General features: G+C 37.0%; 1 protein-coding gene and 1 long non-coding RNA gene across 31 annotated transcripts in view; one reads left to right on the top strand and one right to left on the bottom strand.

Moving 5' to 3' along the window:
- Nucleotides 1-16,781, top strand: part of CAMK2D (calcium/calmodulin dependent protein kinase II delta) — a 303,590-nt gene that overhangs the window by 281,888 nt on the left and 4,921 nt on the right. For 18 of the 28 annotated variants that reach the window (XM_070452353.1, XM_070452351.1, XM_070452366.1 and 15 more), the window contains 3 exons: nt 11,024-11,099; nt 14,485-14,579; nt 16,506-16,734. In XM_070452353.1, coding sequence (XP_070308454.1) covers nt 11,024-11,099; nt 14,485-14,579; nt 16,506-16,734 — 400 coding nt within the window. Of the gene's footprint in view, nt 1-11,023; nt 11,100-14,484; nt 14,580-16,505; nt 16,777-16,781 lie in introns of all 28 variants that reach the window. The other 10 variants (XM_070452368.1, XM_070452374.1, XM_070452365.1 and 7 more) reach the window with 1 other exon arrangement.
- Nucleotides 12,422-16,781, bottom strand: part of LOC110143000 (uncharacterized) — a 93,858-nt gene continuing 89,498 nt past the window's right edge. For all 3 annotated transcript variants that reach the window (XR_011482546.1, XR_011482545.1, XR_002315465.2), the window contains one exon: nt 12,422-12,823. This is a non-coding gene — a long non-coding RNA (uncharacterized lncRNA). The remainder of the gene's footprint in view (nt 12,824-16,781) is intronic.

Below are 16,781 nucleotides of genomic sequence, written 5' to 3'. Positions count from 1 at the left end.
TTGTGACCAGTGTAGAAACAGTGTGAGCATATGAGACTGTATTTTTAAATCTCTCTTCAAGAAATAGAAGCTCTTCACTTATAACCTCTATAAGTTAAAAAAAAGACCACGTTGGCGCTTAGGAATGCATTTTTAGTTGATTTTTAGTGGAGTGTCGTTTCTTTCCGATGTTGTAATCTTCCTACTGTACGGCATGTGTATACATCCCCTCTTGTGTTGGGTCTCCTTCCCCTGTAGGCAGCCACAGAGCCCTTGAGTGGAGTTCCCCGAGCTGTGCAGTGGATTCTCCTTAGTTACCCATTGTATCCATCGTGTCAATGGCGCATATATGTCAGTCCTGACCTCCCAGTTCCTCCCACTCCTCACTTCCCCCTTGGTGTCCACACATATGTTCTCTGTGTCTGGGTCTCTATTTATGTGTTGCAGGTAAGATCATCTACACCATTCTTCTAGATTTCAACGTGCTTAGTCCCTCAGTGATGTCTCCTTGCAACCCCATGGACCTTAGCCGTATATATGCATAATAATACACGATACTCGTTTTTCTTTTTCTGACTCACTTCACTCTATGACTGTCTCTAGGTCCATGTACATTTCTGCAAATGACCCAGTTTTGCTCTTTTTTATGGCTGATTAATATTCCATTGTATATATGTACCACATCTTCTTTAGCCATGCTTCTGCTGATGGACATTTAGGTTGCTCCCATGTCCTGGCTATTGTAAATACTGCTGCAGTGAACACTGGGTTTCGTGTGTCTTTTTGATTTTGGTTTTCTCTGGGCATATGCCCAGTAGTGTGGTTGCTGGTAATTCTATTTTGAGTTTTTAAGGAGCCTCCGTACTGTTCTCATTGTGACTGTATCAATTTACATTCATACCAACAGTGCAAGAGGGCTCCCTTTTCTCCATACCCTCTCCAGCATTTATTGTTAGTAGATTTTTTAATGGTGGCTATTCTGATGGGTGTGAGGTGATACTTTATGGTAGTTTTCATTAGCATTTCACTAATAATTAGTGATAATGACCATCTTTTCATGTGTTTGTTGGCTATCTTTATGTCTTCTTTGGAGAAATGTCTCTTTAGATCTTCTATTTTTTGATTGGGTGGGTTTGTTTGTTTTATTGAGCTGCATGACCCATTTGTATATTTTGGAGATTAATTCTTTGTCAGTTGCTTTATTTGCAAATATTATCTCCCATTCTGAGGCTTATCTTTTTATCTTGTTTATGGTTTCCTTTGCTGTGCAAAAGCTTTAAGTTTTATTAGGTCCTGTTCGTTAGTTTTTATTTTTATTTTCATTACTCTAGGAGGTGGGTCAAAAAAGATGCTGCTGTGATTTATGTCAGAGAGTGTTCTGCCCATATTTTACTCTAAGAGTTTTATAATGTCTGGCCTTACACTCACTTCCTTAATGCATCTTGAATTTATTTTTTACTCCTCTGGTGGCTCAGACGGTAAAGCGTCTGCCTGCAATGCAGGAGACCAGGGTTCAATCCCTGGGTCGGGAAGATCTCTTGGAGAAGGAAATGGCAACCCACTCCAGTATTCTTGCCTGGAAAATGCCATGGACAGAGGAGCCTGGTAGGCTACAGTCCATGGGGTCGCAGAGTAGGACACAACTTCACTTTCACTTTACTTTCACTTTATAGTGTTAGGGAGTGTTCTAATTTCATTCTTTTACATATCGCTGTTCAGTTTTCCCAGCACCACTTATTGAAGAGGCTGTCTTTTCTCCATTGTATGTGCTTGCCTCCTTTGTCATAGATTAGGTGGCTATAGGTGCCTAAATTTATTTCTGAGCTTTATATCCTGGTCGATTGGTCTATGTTTCTGTTTTTGTGCAAGTACCATACTGTCTTTATTAATGCTGTTTAAATATATGAATAGTTAATACAAATGAAATGTGCTTTTTGTTATGGAGGATAAAACAAACAAAACATTTGTTTGGGATAAATATTCAAGACCCTGTATCTGAGTATCAAGGTCTTTAGAGTCTAAGATTCTAGTACAACTTGAATTTTCTAACATGAGCATGCTGTGAACTATTGAAGAATTTCCTCTTTGATGGTTTGTGAAGTGTTGTATATAATCTGTCTATTCAAGTGCTAAAGGTAACCTTTATAGGCATTCCCAGTGGTCTCTCCCCCTGGAATTTCCAAGTTTCTATGTGTGGACTGTTAATTATTCATCAAATAACCTAAATGGTGTCTTTGATGAATGTTCTTTTTTTAATTCAACAAATAAAAAACAGTATTTCATATTCACAAATATGTATTTACTATAAATTACATCTTACCATCATTTACATTTATAATACATCCTAGAATAAATAAAAACAGTCACATGTTGTTAGTTCAGAGATACATGATTCATAAATGTAATTCTTACTGTACTCACATTGATTAAAACAAGAATAATTTTACTGGTCCCATAAAACTTGACCAAGATATTCCAATAAGTGTTTGTTGACTGGAAAAATAATGTATAATCTAAAAGCTGAGAGTTATGGTCTGTTTGAGGACCTTACTGAGGACTGTAGCTTGGGAGATAACCTCTCATAGTGCTGAGGAGCTGCTCTCAAGAAGTAAGCAAGGAGGAAAGGTAGCTAGTTTTTGCTGGAAAAGTAAGAGAAATGTGGTGGAACATCGAGAGATTACTACTAACCATTAAAAAAAACAGACCTCTCAAGTTAATGATTTTAGTGCTTTTCTCTGTATGGGAAGGTGCAGGAGTCTGAACTTGGTGAAATTCCCCTTTTGATATGCATCTTCATTATCTCGGGTCCGTGTTCTGGGGTTTTCCATCGTGAATTCCCCTCGTGGTACACCATGAGGAGTGGCTACAGTGGCTGATGTCTTGATGGCAGCAACATAACTCAACAGTACTTTACTGAAATGACAGGCAACGTTTTGGGTCCACGTATTTGAAATGAATTCTCTAAGCTGAATTTTGAGCATTGTACTTCAGAGCTGAACTGGTGACATAGTCCAGTGTTAGGTATCACTTTAGTTAAAAACCGTTAGCCATGAGGACTCATTTAAGAGCTTCTGGTCTGACAGGCTATTTTTACCCTCCCAAATTAAGTTCTGAAAAAATGTAGCAACTAACCATGGATATGACTGGTGGTCCTCAGAATCTCATCACTGCTCTCTGTCAAATGCCGGGGGACTTCAGAAGAATTACAGGAACTCACATCATTTTGTGAATGTGTGTATATGTATTTGTGTGTGTGTGGTGAAAATGAGAAGTTATTTTCTCCCAAACCTAAGTATCTCTTGCAAGTTGTGATAAGACATTATAAGTTTATCCAGGCTGACTACTGCTGTGCCTTTTCAGTCTATGGTGTGGCATCTCAGAAGGCTATAAAAATCTTCAGATCATCAGTTAAGGCATATAGGCACATATATTACATTGGGCCTTGGCCTTTGGATGTACAGTGTCATTGACAAACTCATTTTTTAATATAACTGACATGTTGAGAGTCTGTTATTTTCCCATAATTTTCCAAATTAAAAAAAATTGTTTAAGTATGTTATTTGTTCCATAAACTTTTTTCATTAGTTCCCTAATTTACTGTTGATTGTAGATGCTCTAGTTCTTTTAAAAATGTATGAGTGGGACTGAGTTCTATGACATGTTTTGTGAATTGGCCTCTTTTCTTTCCACCACACTAGACATGATCTGCCCTTGCAATTCCCATTCATTGCAGTGAAAGCTGCTGAAGATGAGAAATTTTCAGCAAGAAAGTGTGGGATTACAATGACAGCAGATGTGCTGAGTTTTCTTGGATGGTAGTAAAATCTGCTGAGTTATCTTCTCAGTCTTGTCAAGGGGAACGGGTCAGAATGAGATGATTATTTTACACAAAAAAGTACAGTGCTATTCCTAAAGTATTTGTGTAATCTGTACAGTGGTGAGTGAGAAAACTGCTTAGTTTCAACTTCATTGAGGCAACACTGGTGCGAGCAGTGCTGAAATACGATTAAGGACTTGTGTGAACCTGGAAATACAGGGAACAGACCTTTAAAAAATCTCACATGGGACTCAGTAAACGTCACAGGGTTGCATATTTTTATACCGTAACTATAGTTAGCCTGTGCTGTGCTGTGGCTTCAGTCGTGTGCGACTCTCTGTGACCCCATGGACTGTAGTCCGCAGGCTGCTCCATCCATGGGATTCTCCAGGCAAGAAGACTGGAGTGGGCTGCCATTCCCTCCTCCAGATCTTCCGAACCCAGGGATAGAACCCAGGTCTTTCGCATTGCAGGTGGATTCTTTACTAGCTTAGTTCTTTCTCAAAAAAATCCAAAGATAATCATACTTCAACTAATTTTGATGGATCTTTTTGTTTGTTTGGTTTTTATTTTTGCCTTTTGAAAAATGAAAAAAGATATAAGATGGTTCTGTAACGTAGAGGATTGTGTCTTAGGTTCCCCTTGCATTCTTGATGCAAGGGAGCACTCATGAATCTACCAATTAAATTATTCAGGAAGATGTAGTTATAAATAAATTTGTCTAAGAATATAGCGAATTCTTTTCCACTGAACTCAGTGTTTGTGTGAACTAATTTTATACTTTTTATAAAAGAATAAGTTATTTAAAAGACAATTAATTAATTATAAGCTAAGCAACAGCAGTAGAAATCATTGAAAAATATACCTATCCTCATGCTGCACAGAATTTTAACCCTTCTCAGTATTTGACACTGCTGCATATTCATACTGAAGGACAGAGAATTAGCAGGTTGACCTTAACTTGTGACCTGTTTTGGCTAATATCATGTAAAATTGATTGGAGGGGTTAGTTGGAATCGTTATAGTTCCAAGATTTATGGAAAGCTGTATTTCCTTCATGACAATACAACCCCTCAAAAAAATTTTTTTAAAAAGGCTAAAAAGAACTTTCCACATATTTACAAATCCTCTCATTGTCTTTTTTATAAATCTGATTTTTTCTTTTGACACAGTAGTTTTGACTGTCACCTTATTTAGTTCTGCAGTGGAAGAAAGAAATACCTCTAGAAAATGCTTAATAATTTCTCTTGTTATGCAAGTATATAAGCCTGATACTTAAAGACTACAATTTTAATCTTAAATCTAAGCAGTTGACATGAATCTTTGAACCAGTTTCTTAAAATCTTTTTTCCTCATGTCGTCAACTCTTAACTGGAAATGGTGTGACACCAATCTTATTAATAAAACATCTTGATATTTAAAATACCCATGGTATTCATAATGTTGTCCTATTTCTAGCTTCTGTAGGTCAGCTGGGGGTGGCAGAACAGTTACCCAGTTACTTAAATGTAGATGCACTGAATTTTCTCATATCAGCAAACGTTCTATTTGATCTCATATAGCTTCTTTAGACTCTGAAACGTGTATGTAAGCCATTTTTAATGAAAATCCTTATAAATACTTCACAAATACTTTAATCTTTTTTAAAAAGTAGTAAATTTTTTTCATCTTCAGATTTAGACTTATCTTAGGAATGACACAGCCATATTTTGTAACCCAATAATATTGTCACAAACCTTTAAAAATATCTAAACATATATTCACTTACACCAAATGATTTCATGCCATACATTTGTTTTTAAATATTTGTTAATCATTTATTATCACGCCATAGCAATGTAACAGGACTAATAGTACTTCTTCCCCAATTAACAATTTATACTTTGAAACTGAGTAGTTTTTTATAAAGCAAAGTGCATAGATGATTTGAATAATTTATTTTATCTTTTAAATCTTGAGGACCTCCAGCCATTAAAAAGCTGAAATATTGATGTTATTGAACAGGTGATTTTTGGGTAAGTGAGCTACTTAAAAGCAATCTTGAATAAAAATTTGGTAATTGCCAGGTGTTATATTTGAATAAAATATTATAAATTATTAAACCAATCAACTCCAAATCTTTGACTTTGATTTTAAAAGCCAAAATAATGTAAATTACTGTCCCAACTGTTAATAATATATGAAACTGCTGCTGCTGCTGCTGCTAAATCACTTAGTCGTGTCCGACTCTGTGTGATCCCATTAGACGGCAGCCCACCAGGCTCCCCCGTCCCTGGGATTCTCCAGGCAAAAACGCTGGAGTGGGTATATGAAATTAGTGAAATGAAAAAAAACAGTGACCAAGAAACAAGCTGTTAATTGCACAGGAAACTCCAAACATAGCTGAGTTCACAGGTGTAAAACTACCAAGAGCATGAGAATGATCCTAATTTGTATATTTGCCTAAGATAGTAACTATTCCCAACCATTATCTTTGTTAATGGCAGTATGGAAAAAGACAAACCATGGGACACCCAATTTTTTTGAATTGGTGTAATAATTAATTACAACTCTGGCCCAGTAATTAAGTTGTCAGTCACCTTGCCAGAGAAAGTGCAAAGGCATTTAGGTGGTTCATTTAAGTTTATGATTTCAAAATATTGAATTAGGCACTGTGGGTTGGAAAGGAACATAGATTAGTGAATTAAACAGCAGACAACACCTCAGCCAAATAAAGTTCCAGTCCTGGCACAGCTTTTGAATTTGTTGGATGACTTGAACAAGTCACTCAACCTCCATGTCCTTCAAGTCTCTGGCAGGCAAGTACCCAGTAACTCCGTGAATGTAGAAGTAGTAGTTAAACAGAACAAATATTTGTTCAAGTTATTATAGTTGATTTACAATGTTGTGTTAATTTCTGTTGTACACCAAAGTGATTCAGTTATAATGTGTATACATTCTTTTCCCTGTTTCTTTTCATATAGTTTATCAGAGGATGTTGAATATAGTTCCCTGTGTTATATAGTAGGACCTTTTTGTTTATCCATTCTATATATAACAGCTTGCATCTGTTAATCCCAAGATCCTAATCCATCCCTCCTCCACCCCTTGGCAACCACAGGTCTGTTCTCTATGTCTGTGAGTCTGTTTCTGTTTCATAGGTAAGCTCATTTGTGTCATATTTTAGATTTCACACATAAGTGATATCATGTGGCATTTGTCTTTGACTTCACGTTGTGTGAGAATCTCTAGGTCCGTCCATGTTGCTGCAGATGGCATTATTGTGTCCTTTTTATGGCTGAGTAGTATTCCACTGGATACTTGTATACATTGTGTGTGTATATATACACACACACATATATACACATGGACTTCCCTGGTTTAGATTTGTCAAGGTTTAATAGTCCCTCTTTAGGTATTTATTCTGGATAAGAAATGATGGTTGGTTGTACCAGAGTGATGGGAAGAAAAGTGGATTAATGTGTAAGGCCTTTAAAAGGAAAACTCAATGTGGCTTGAACTACTGGATTGGGAGAGGTGGGATGAGGAAATCAAAAATGACTCATAGGTTTCTTTCTGGCTTGTGTAAATGAATGATGTTGTCATTCACCAGGATGAGGTCCCTGGAAGAGCAAATAGGTTTGTGGTGACAGAAATTCATATGCTCAATTTAGGGTATGTTGGGTTCAAAATGCATTTGAGATATCCAAATGGAGATTCCAAAGTAGGCGCTGACTTACAGACCTAGAGGAACAGTCTAGAAGTAACAATCTGGGAGTCATGGGATATTCAGCAGTTTAAAGCACTGGTATAGACAGAACTGTAGGGATAACAGTATATGGTAAGAGGGCCTCAGACTATGCCTTTTGAAAGGAATTGAAACATTTGAAGTCCATGTGGCAAATGTGAGTGAGATGCTGTGATCAGATGATTGGTAAGAAAAGCTGGGAGAAGTGAAAAAAAGAGGAGTATTTCAAGATGGCATAAAGGAGTAATCAGCAAACGCTGTGGCTTTGGGCAGTACCTGTACTCCCGACTTCTTTGTTAACCAGAGGGGTAACATCTGTCTGCGTATCTGAGGGAACTGTCATGATGCTCAGATCTCATACTGCTTGAGAAATGTTGAAATCTATCAGTTATTTTATCATATAATCACTCTCAGTTCCCAGAGATGTTTTTTGTTTTGTTTTGTTTTAAATAGTTGGACCGTTCACACTCTTATCTTACTCTTCCAGGCTTCTTTAGAACAATAAAGAGCGAAAAAATATGAATTGGAACATGATGCTATTTGCAGTTCTTTTGCAGAATTGCATAGGATGTGATTGTACTCAGGATCTGGAATATTTCTCCCATTTGCTTTTCTCTCCTGCCTTTCCCCTAGGAACCTGGAAGTCTCCTTTAGGACCTGTGGGTATAGGCTTGAGCACCTCAATTCTGTCAATAAAACGATTTGGTAATCAGTTCCCTGTGATTAAATGGTTAGCCACAAGGTAGAAGCCTCGGGTATTCAGGGAACACCTTACTGGTACAGTCTTCCCTCACCTTTAGTGTAGGGACACATCACAGATCTCCCCACTTGGACTTCCATGGTGGCCATCACTTACTCTCAGGGAGAGGGAGGGCTAGAGAATGGCCCTCCCCACAGAACAGCGGCACTGACGCGCTTCACCCGGCGATCATCCCTCAGCCTCACTGCGGAGGAGAGGAGACCTGGCTAGTACCAAACCCTTCATCTTCCTCTAAGTCACTGTGGCAACCATTCCAACCACAACAGACTACTGTATACAAATGATTCATCCCCAGCCTCCTGCTTTCCTTTAAAGAGTCAGCTGTCATGTGCTGCCCTGACTCACTCGCCTTTGCTCCAGGGAAATCAGCACTCTAAAGATTCCTGAGTTCAGGCCCCTCCCAAGCCAAGAGCCTCACGTTGTTTTTATGATGATGCAGCACAGAGGCATCCTGGCCACCTCCCATCTGCCGTCCTGCCAGCTCCAGCACCACTGTCTCTGAACATAAGAACTAAGAAGGCAATTTGTGTCACTTTGATTATGCAGGATGAAGATTAAGCCAGTTGTAGGGATACCAACTGTTGAAGAGCTAGTATTTGCACATTGTTCAGAGTGAGACATGGCCACGCACACCCCATGTTTCTAATACCATACTATGCTTATGAAGGAATCCAGAGACTTTAAGAGAGTGACTCTGAACTTCTCACACTGTGTAAACTAACTTGGCCTAATGAAGCTCTTCAAAGGGCAGTGATCTTACGTACATTTTTTTTGTTGTTGTTCTAAAAAATTGACATTGTTTTCTAAACTATAGTTTTTACTGATTAGCCACCCAGCGTCTTAGGGAATCTATTAGTTTTAAACGAGGATTTAATACAAGGAGTAAGTTTTCATAGTCACATTTTCCTAATTTCATTTTCTGAGCTCCCCACACCAGTGTCCTGTATATTCTGGAATCGGGTCAGCTGTCATGCCTTTTTGCCAAATGTTCACACTGTTGAGGCCAGAGACAGATGAATCACTTATTACCTAAATAAATTTAAGCTAGAATGTGCCACCGGCACCGTCGTGTTATAGAATTATTCCCTGACACTCCTCCTGTCAGTATGCTTTCATATTTGCTATATTATAGCTATTCATTCATCAAAAGAGCACGGGCAAGAAAAGTTTTAAGTGTGTATAGAAACTAAGAAACTCTTATTTTGGAATCTACCCTATATGGTGATTATTTTTTTTATACTATCAACCTTGACATTGTTAGTAACCATTTTATCAAGAAACCATATTTTATAAGGTAGTCTCATATAGTCTCAATGAAGTCATTAGTTTTTACAGAACATTTATTTTAAATAAGGAATATTTAAACCTAGATAACCTGGAGTTTTGAAAGTGAGTATAAACATTTAAGTTTGTGGTTAAGAATGTACTTTAAAAAGATCGGATTCATTAAAAATGCAAACTGGTTGCCTTTAATCAGTAAGAACTAAAACCAGACTTCAGTTTTTTCTATGATGAACAGCAGCCTTATTACCTCACTATAGTAGAGTGGAAATAACTTTTTGTGATTACCCTCATCCAGTGATTTAAGGAAGTACCACAATGTTCTTAAAATTCAATGAAATTTAATTTTTAAAATATTTCATGCTTTTATTTCATTAGTAAGAGAATAATGTTCTGAAATCAGGAAAAGGTTTTCAACATCAGTTGGCCAAATTCACAAACTTATTGAGCATCCGTTTTATTAAAGACATTGGATAAAGCTTTTTAGAGGATACAAAGAAATAACATGTTCTTTGCCCACAGGGAGCTTTTAATCTAACTAGGAATACATTAGAGAGTCAACCAAGTTTAGTAACAATTTACAACAATAATTTAACTAAAGAAATTGTCATGGTATATAGTATATCCTTAATTGCCAAATAATACAAAGTAGGCTTTCCAAAAAAGGAAAAGACAGATGAAATAGGTGGAATTTGAGCCAAGTCAACTATTTTAACAATTTTACCAGTTGTGGGCTAGGAATAGAAGCAAATCATGTTTGATGTCAGTGTTGACAGCTTACAGGAAGGCTTCTAGCTCCATCCATAGCATTAATTCATACACTGTTTTTCCAATTTACAGTTTATGGAAGGCCATTTATCTACACATGATAGCAATTACAGTGTTAGCATCCCCTTTCATAGAGTTAGTTGAGCTAAACAGTAAAATAATAATTTTATATAAATTGAATGTCTCAATGCATTTCAGCAATACTATGAAGAAAGATGTATTAGTAACATGATACTTTAAGACTGTCTTTTTAAATAACACAGTTGTTAATAGTAAGAGAAAAATGTTCATAAACTCAATCATGTTGAGATGAAGATAATAAAAACTAATTTGTAAAACAATACAGCCTTGACCTTCCAGGTGAATGTCGTCTCCTAACAAAGGGGATGTAGTGGTGCTTCCCCAACATGAACCTGTTCACTCGGGTCCTGTTACGGCTACACTGTGAGTCTCTAGGTCTGAAGTAGGACCCGAGAACAGCTTCCTACTGTTTCTGCCAGGCTCTTGGAACAAGGACCTAACATTGATCTGGGAGCTCTGGGCAGCAAGATTATAGAGGAAAACACCATGATTCTGAGAGGGCTATGTCTTAAATGGGTAGTACCCTGTTTGAGGAAAATAGTATCATTAGAATAATCTTATATGGCTTCTACCCTTTATTTCTCACCCAATTCTCTGTCTTTGCCTTTAGCACGAAAGCAAGAGATTATCAAAGTCACTGAACAACTGATCGAAGCTATCAACAATGGGGACTTTGAAGCTTACACGTGAGTAGAGGCACATTTATTTTGCTTTCATGCATATGACTAAGTGTTTTCTATATGAATGCATTCTTCAGTGTACCTGACCTCATGTATATTCAACCCAGGTTTGATACAGTAGGTAGGTTTGATACCTTCATTTCAAGGTATAAATGACTTAAGTGCCCCAGGAGAGAAACAAGCGTATTTAAAGATTGCAGAGAGAGATTAGACTTCTGACAGGAAAATTGGGGATTTCTTTATCAGAGCTCATCTCCATGTGAGAGAAGGCTTTGCAAGCAGAGCAGTCCATGAGGTTAAAAACAAAAGAAACGGGAAAGCACAGGAAAAGTGCATCTGGGCTTAGGGGTGGTTTTCCTCAGTTCTGCAGAGGTGATGGGACAGAGAGAAGTCAGGAGGCAACATCCAGTACAGCTGAACTTTATCTTCATCTCACAGAAATGAGAAAGTAAAATGATTGGGCTACCTAGAGAGAGAACTTACCTATTGTAATTTTTTGAAGCCAAAATAAAACTAACAAAGTATTTGTAAAATGTACCTAAAATTAATTTATATTGAGACAATAAGATTGGAAAATGGAAAAATAGGTAAAGGACCTGAACTGACCATTAGCAAAAGAGGAAATATAAATGACAAACTAATGAGACCATCTTGATGCCCACTAATCAAGTGCAAATCTGAATGTAGGAGATTCTCTGCCCCTCAGATGAGCAGGGATAAAACCCCCGCTGACCACAGAGGGCAGCAGACTGCAGGACCCCAGTGGCTTGCCCTCTGCCTGACGGGATATGATGGGGACACTTTCATGGTGGTGGCAGCGGCTGGGACTTGGGTTACAATTAGTTATTATACACCAGAAAAGTTATAAAGGTCCAAATTACTACTTTAACCCTGTATTTCTAGCTATAAAAATTTAACAGGGGCATGGATTTTGAATTTTAAACAGGGACAAAAATTGTGAACAAAAGATACTGCCTCTGGGAGATGAAACTGGGGGGGTTTTTTTTTTTTGCTTCTTTCCAAGTTTTATATAAAAGATTTTTTATCAGTTATGAATAGATAAACAAATATAAAGTATGGAAGACAGTAACTGAATATAAGAACTAAATTAATCCCAGGACTGCCTCTTATAAATTTAATGTGTGTGCAAACATGAGTATATACATATATGTGTGTGTGTGTGTGTGTATCAGTTCTTTAACATGACCTAGTAAGAATATATTAGAATGAAAGAAATAGTAAGAAATGGAGTTTTAAAAAATACTGTTTGTTGTTAGAAAATTAAACAGTTGAATAGTTGTTAAAGAATTGTTTAGAATCCTGAACCATAGGACCAGCTCTCTTTTATTCTTTTGGTTGATATAACTTTGTTAGATCCGTATGATTCCTCAAACATAATACACTTTAAAAAAATATGTCAATAGCTTTCCCCTGTGGAATGGTGGAGTTTGTCAGCCAGGCCGAAGTGGCGAAATATAGCACTTGCTATATTCTCAGACACTTTAAAATAGGGTGTTTTAAATAATTCAGCTCCTCAGCTCACTAATTCCTTTTCCTGTCTTCTGGCTTGGTTTTGTACACTCAGGCCCAGTAGTTAACGCAGAGCACCTCCCATTTGGGGATGGTAGGAGGTATCAGTAAAGCTGTCAGCTGGTCTTCAGAACACCTGTTTGGAGCATGCACCCCCATAGGTCAAGGAGCAGTTTGTGACTCTTTTATTAATCCAAAGCCTGTGATAGGAGAGAGAGAGACATACATTACTTACTTACATAGAAACAGAGAGAAAGAACACATTACTAAGTTTTCAACTATGTTGACTCAATGGTTGGGTAAAAAGATCCATCATAGCACAGTGATTCTCAGATGATTTTGGTGCTGATATAAAGTAGTAAAAAATTTTGATTCACTAATGTTGACAACCAAAAGTCTTATTTATAGAGAAATAATAGCCCCTGGCAGAAAACAAGTCCTGTTACCATGGGAACACTGTTCTTGCCATTTTGCTTCTTAGAGATTATATATATTTAACTTTGAGCTTTAATACCTGCCCACCAGGAAGTCTGAGTGTTTAAAATCTCTACCCACTCCCACCCTATCCGCACCTGAGGCTTTCTTTACCACAATGAATAAACCACTGTGATATCTTGCTTTAAAGAGTTTTTTCTACTTTAAAAGTATTCTTTAAAAAAGTCAGTTCGAAAATTCCATGAACTGTACTTTTAAGAACCATAATGATCTTTTTAAAACTTGTATTCTTGTTAAAACCGTTTTAACTTTTCATCTCCCACATGGGGAATTTCTGTAGGAAATTAGATGACGCCTCACCAAATTAATGGTCCAAAATCCTTCAGTATGCATTCTTTTTATCTAAGTTTCTGAACTACTAAATTCTTCAAATCCAGATTTTAGGCGCCTTCTCTAAGACGCCTACTTTGATCGCACAATACCGAGAAGTGTTTTCTCTGCTGTCTCCATGGGACTTACAGAGACCCCCATCCTCAGCGCATCTGCTGGCTGTCACATCACTCCCCAGCCAGACTCCGGCACGGTCTTTGCCGCCCTGTCTGCCTGTCCCTCTCCACGTACCTGGAAAACTCTTACTCCAGAAAGTGAAACTCAGATTTTTCTCTTAAATCTTTCCTATCTCACAGATAAATAATCTGAGTTTTGGGCACTTTGTGTTTATTTCCATTCCAGTATTAGTTGTTGTTTGTTTCAAAGAATATCTGCTACACAGTAGGTATTTAACAAATTCTTTGCTGAATTTTTTCAAGAAAGCCCTTTGGCTTTCCCTGAATATTTAAAATGTTTTTTTTTTTTTTTTCTTGAATCATGATCCTAGGATTAAAAAGTAAACTAATGTGCATCTGAATCTCTCAATTATAAAAGTTAATTAAGCTTGTATTTAAAGTTTAAGTCTTGAGGACATTGCCAGAAAATACTTACCTTCACATCAGTCTAAATGACCATTCACATGAATGTAGATAGTATCAGATTATTCCAAAAATTTTTAATTTCCAAGGCAAAGTTTATTTTATAGGACTTAGCATTTCAAAAATAAACTTATAACAACTAGAAAACTAGGGAATTATAAAAACTGGGGAAAGCCTAGAGAATTCCCCTTGCAAATTAAAAATTAGAAATGTTTCGAAGGAAACTCCTAAAGCATTGTAGATTATCAGCTGCTGGAACTGGTTGTATTATCTTTTCCTTATCTGAGGTCACTGCAATTCTTTTTTAGGGTTTTCTCTTCAACCCGGCCTGTGATACAAACTTTGTTTGCAGTGTTTTTTAAGACTCTTTCCTTCAGTGACTGTTTGATAAATTAGAAATGGATATGTGTGGAACAACAAAATACATTAACTCATTATTTTATTTTTTTTTCCTACAGAAAAATCTGTGACCCAGGCCTTACTGCTTTTGAACCCGAAGCTTTGGGTAATTTAGTGGAAGGGATGGACTTTCATCGATTCTACTTTGAAAATGGTACATTTACTTGAATATCATGCCTTTTCCAGCTTCTCTGAATTTCTCCAGAATTTCTAGATTCTTTGGCTCTTTCCTGCAATGAGCATTCTTACTTTAGTCCAGCATCCTACATCATAATATTGTAATTTGAAATAAAAAATCACAACAGCCGTAAGCTTTGATATGTTTTGAAAAATACCTAATTTTATATAAAAAGTGATGGTGATTAAATACACCCCATAGAAGTCCCAGTAAATGTATAATATAAGCTGTAAAATGAGTTATCAAAAAGTATAAATACTTAAAAATTTATTAATTTTTAATTTAATTATTAAAAAATTAAAATTTAATAATTAAATTTCAGGTTTTCAAAACATTGTTTATATGAAAAAATAAGAGAAATTACAGCATGCCAGAATATTTGCCATAGAGAAGAGTGCTTTCAAGAATAATAAGTAGTGCTCATTTTCAAGGTAAAAATGTATATGAAGATGAGTAATGAGGTAAATATTTCAATTCAGAGTACAAGAGTTTTAATGGTATCGATGAAATGGCCACATTTCAGAGAAAGTGATAAAAGAAACTCCTGCAGAAATCCTTCAGGTCACCAAAAAAAGTATAAAATAGAAGTTCCTCTTATCCTTCTCCCAAAGGCATTAGGTATAAGGTGTTTGCATGATGCAGGGAGTAAATTCACCTTTTGCAATGAAATTTTTATGAATTAAAGAGGAATCATAGTAATGATTCAGATAATCAGGTTTACATCCAGTAATTATAAGCATTGACAAGAATATTTGCATTGGCATGCATTTCTACATTCGATGAATTGCTTTTTCTTATATGCAATAGATATTTTCAAGGAAACAAAGATAATTATGTGGTAAACTGGCCTTAACAAAACTTCAGTAGATATTCTTATATTCTGTTTCATGCTGTGATTGACAGCATGTCATAATGTTTTCTTCAATAGACTAGCTTGATACCACCTCATCTGTAGTAAAATAATGAACCCATTAATATTGTAACCTACCTCAGCATAACACTGCACTTCATTACTCTCCATAAATACATCTTCATAATAATGGGATATTGTTTTTTATCAGACTGTAGCAGTAAGTAATTAATTCAGACCTTTCCTGGGAATGAAGGATATGTTTGGATAACAGGTAAAACAGTTCTGCCTGTTTTAGTGATCAAAGAGTAGCATCAGTCAATATCTGCACTAAATCTTCATCTCTCTTAGTCATTGAACAGTCAGAATAAATAGATGTCAAAACAACAAAGGCTGGAGCCTAATGAGGACTGCTCAATCAAAGGAGAGAGCTAGAGGATCAGAATCAGGCTATATGGCCAACACCAAATTTTGGATTTTTACTGGCTAACTGTAATTGGACTGCTAGAATGGACTGTACCAAATAAAGAAGCCACTACTGGATGAGATGCGGAAACTGATTCACCCTATGGCCAGCCTATTTAGAAGATAGCAGTCTCCATGCTTAAGACATGATGTATTTCCCTTGCCCCATGTACTTTACCAACTAGCAAAAAAAAAAAAAAAAAAAGAACTAGCCCACAGGATATCCTGTCAACTGTCCCCGCAGTTCCTTTACTGGAAAAAAACTGCTCCGCGCACCTGGGCCAGCCCTTCTCCACCTCTGTCTACTTGATGGCTTGTTCCTAACCACTTCCCACTGTAATTACGCCTCTCCAGCTTTTTCACCCAAAGTTTGAGTGGCGTACAATTTAACCACAAAGAAAATAATGGCTGTATCTACTTCTGATCTTTTTCTTTATACTTTGCACAGTACAGGCACTCAATTATTTGCAATAATGAATAGTTGAATGGATGAATGATATTCTATTTATTGGTCCCAAGTGAAGTTATTACTGGTTTCAGTTTACTTTGCATAGAAACTAAGTTCTCTTTTCCATATTCTCTTTCAGCTTTGTCCAAAAGCAATAAACCCATCCACACCATCATCCTGAACCCTCATGTACACCTGGTGGGCGATGACGCTGCCTGCATCGCATACATTAGGCTCACCCAGTACATGGATGGCAGTGGGATGCCGAAAACGATGCAGTCGGAAGAGACACGCGTGTGGCACCGCCGGGACGGGAAGTGGCAGAACGTTCATTTTCATCGCTCGGGGTCACCAACAGTGCCCATCAAGTAAATATTTCCAGCTGTCAGCCTCCTTGTTAATAGCCCATGGTCAG

Source organism: Odocoileus virginianus, chromosome 21 (assembly GCF_023699985.2).
Source record: "Odocoileus virginianus isolate 20LAN1187 ecotype Illinois chromosome 21, Ovbor_1.2, whole genome shotgun sequence".
NCBI classification, from domain to species: Eukaryota; Metazoa; Chordata; class Mammalia; order Artiodactyla; family Cervidae; genus Odocoileus; species Odocoileus virginianus.
This window is presented reverse-complemented; position numbering and strand designations above follow the sequence as displayed.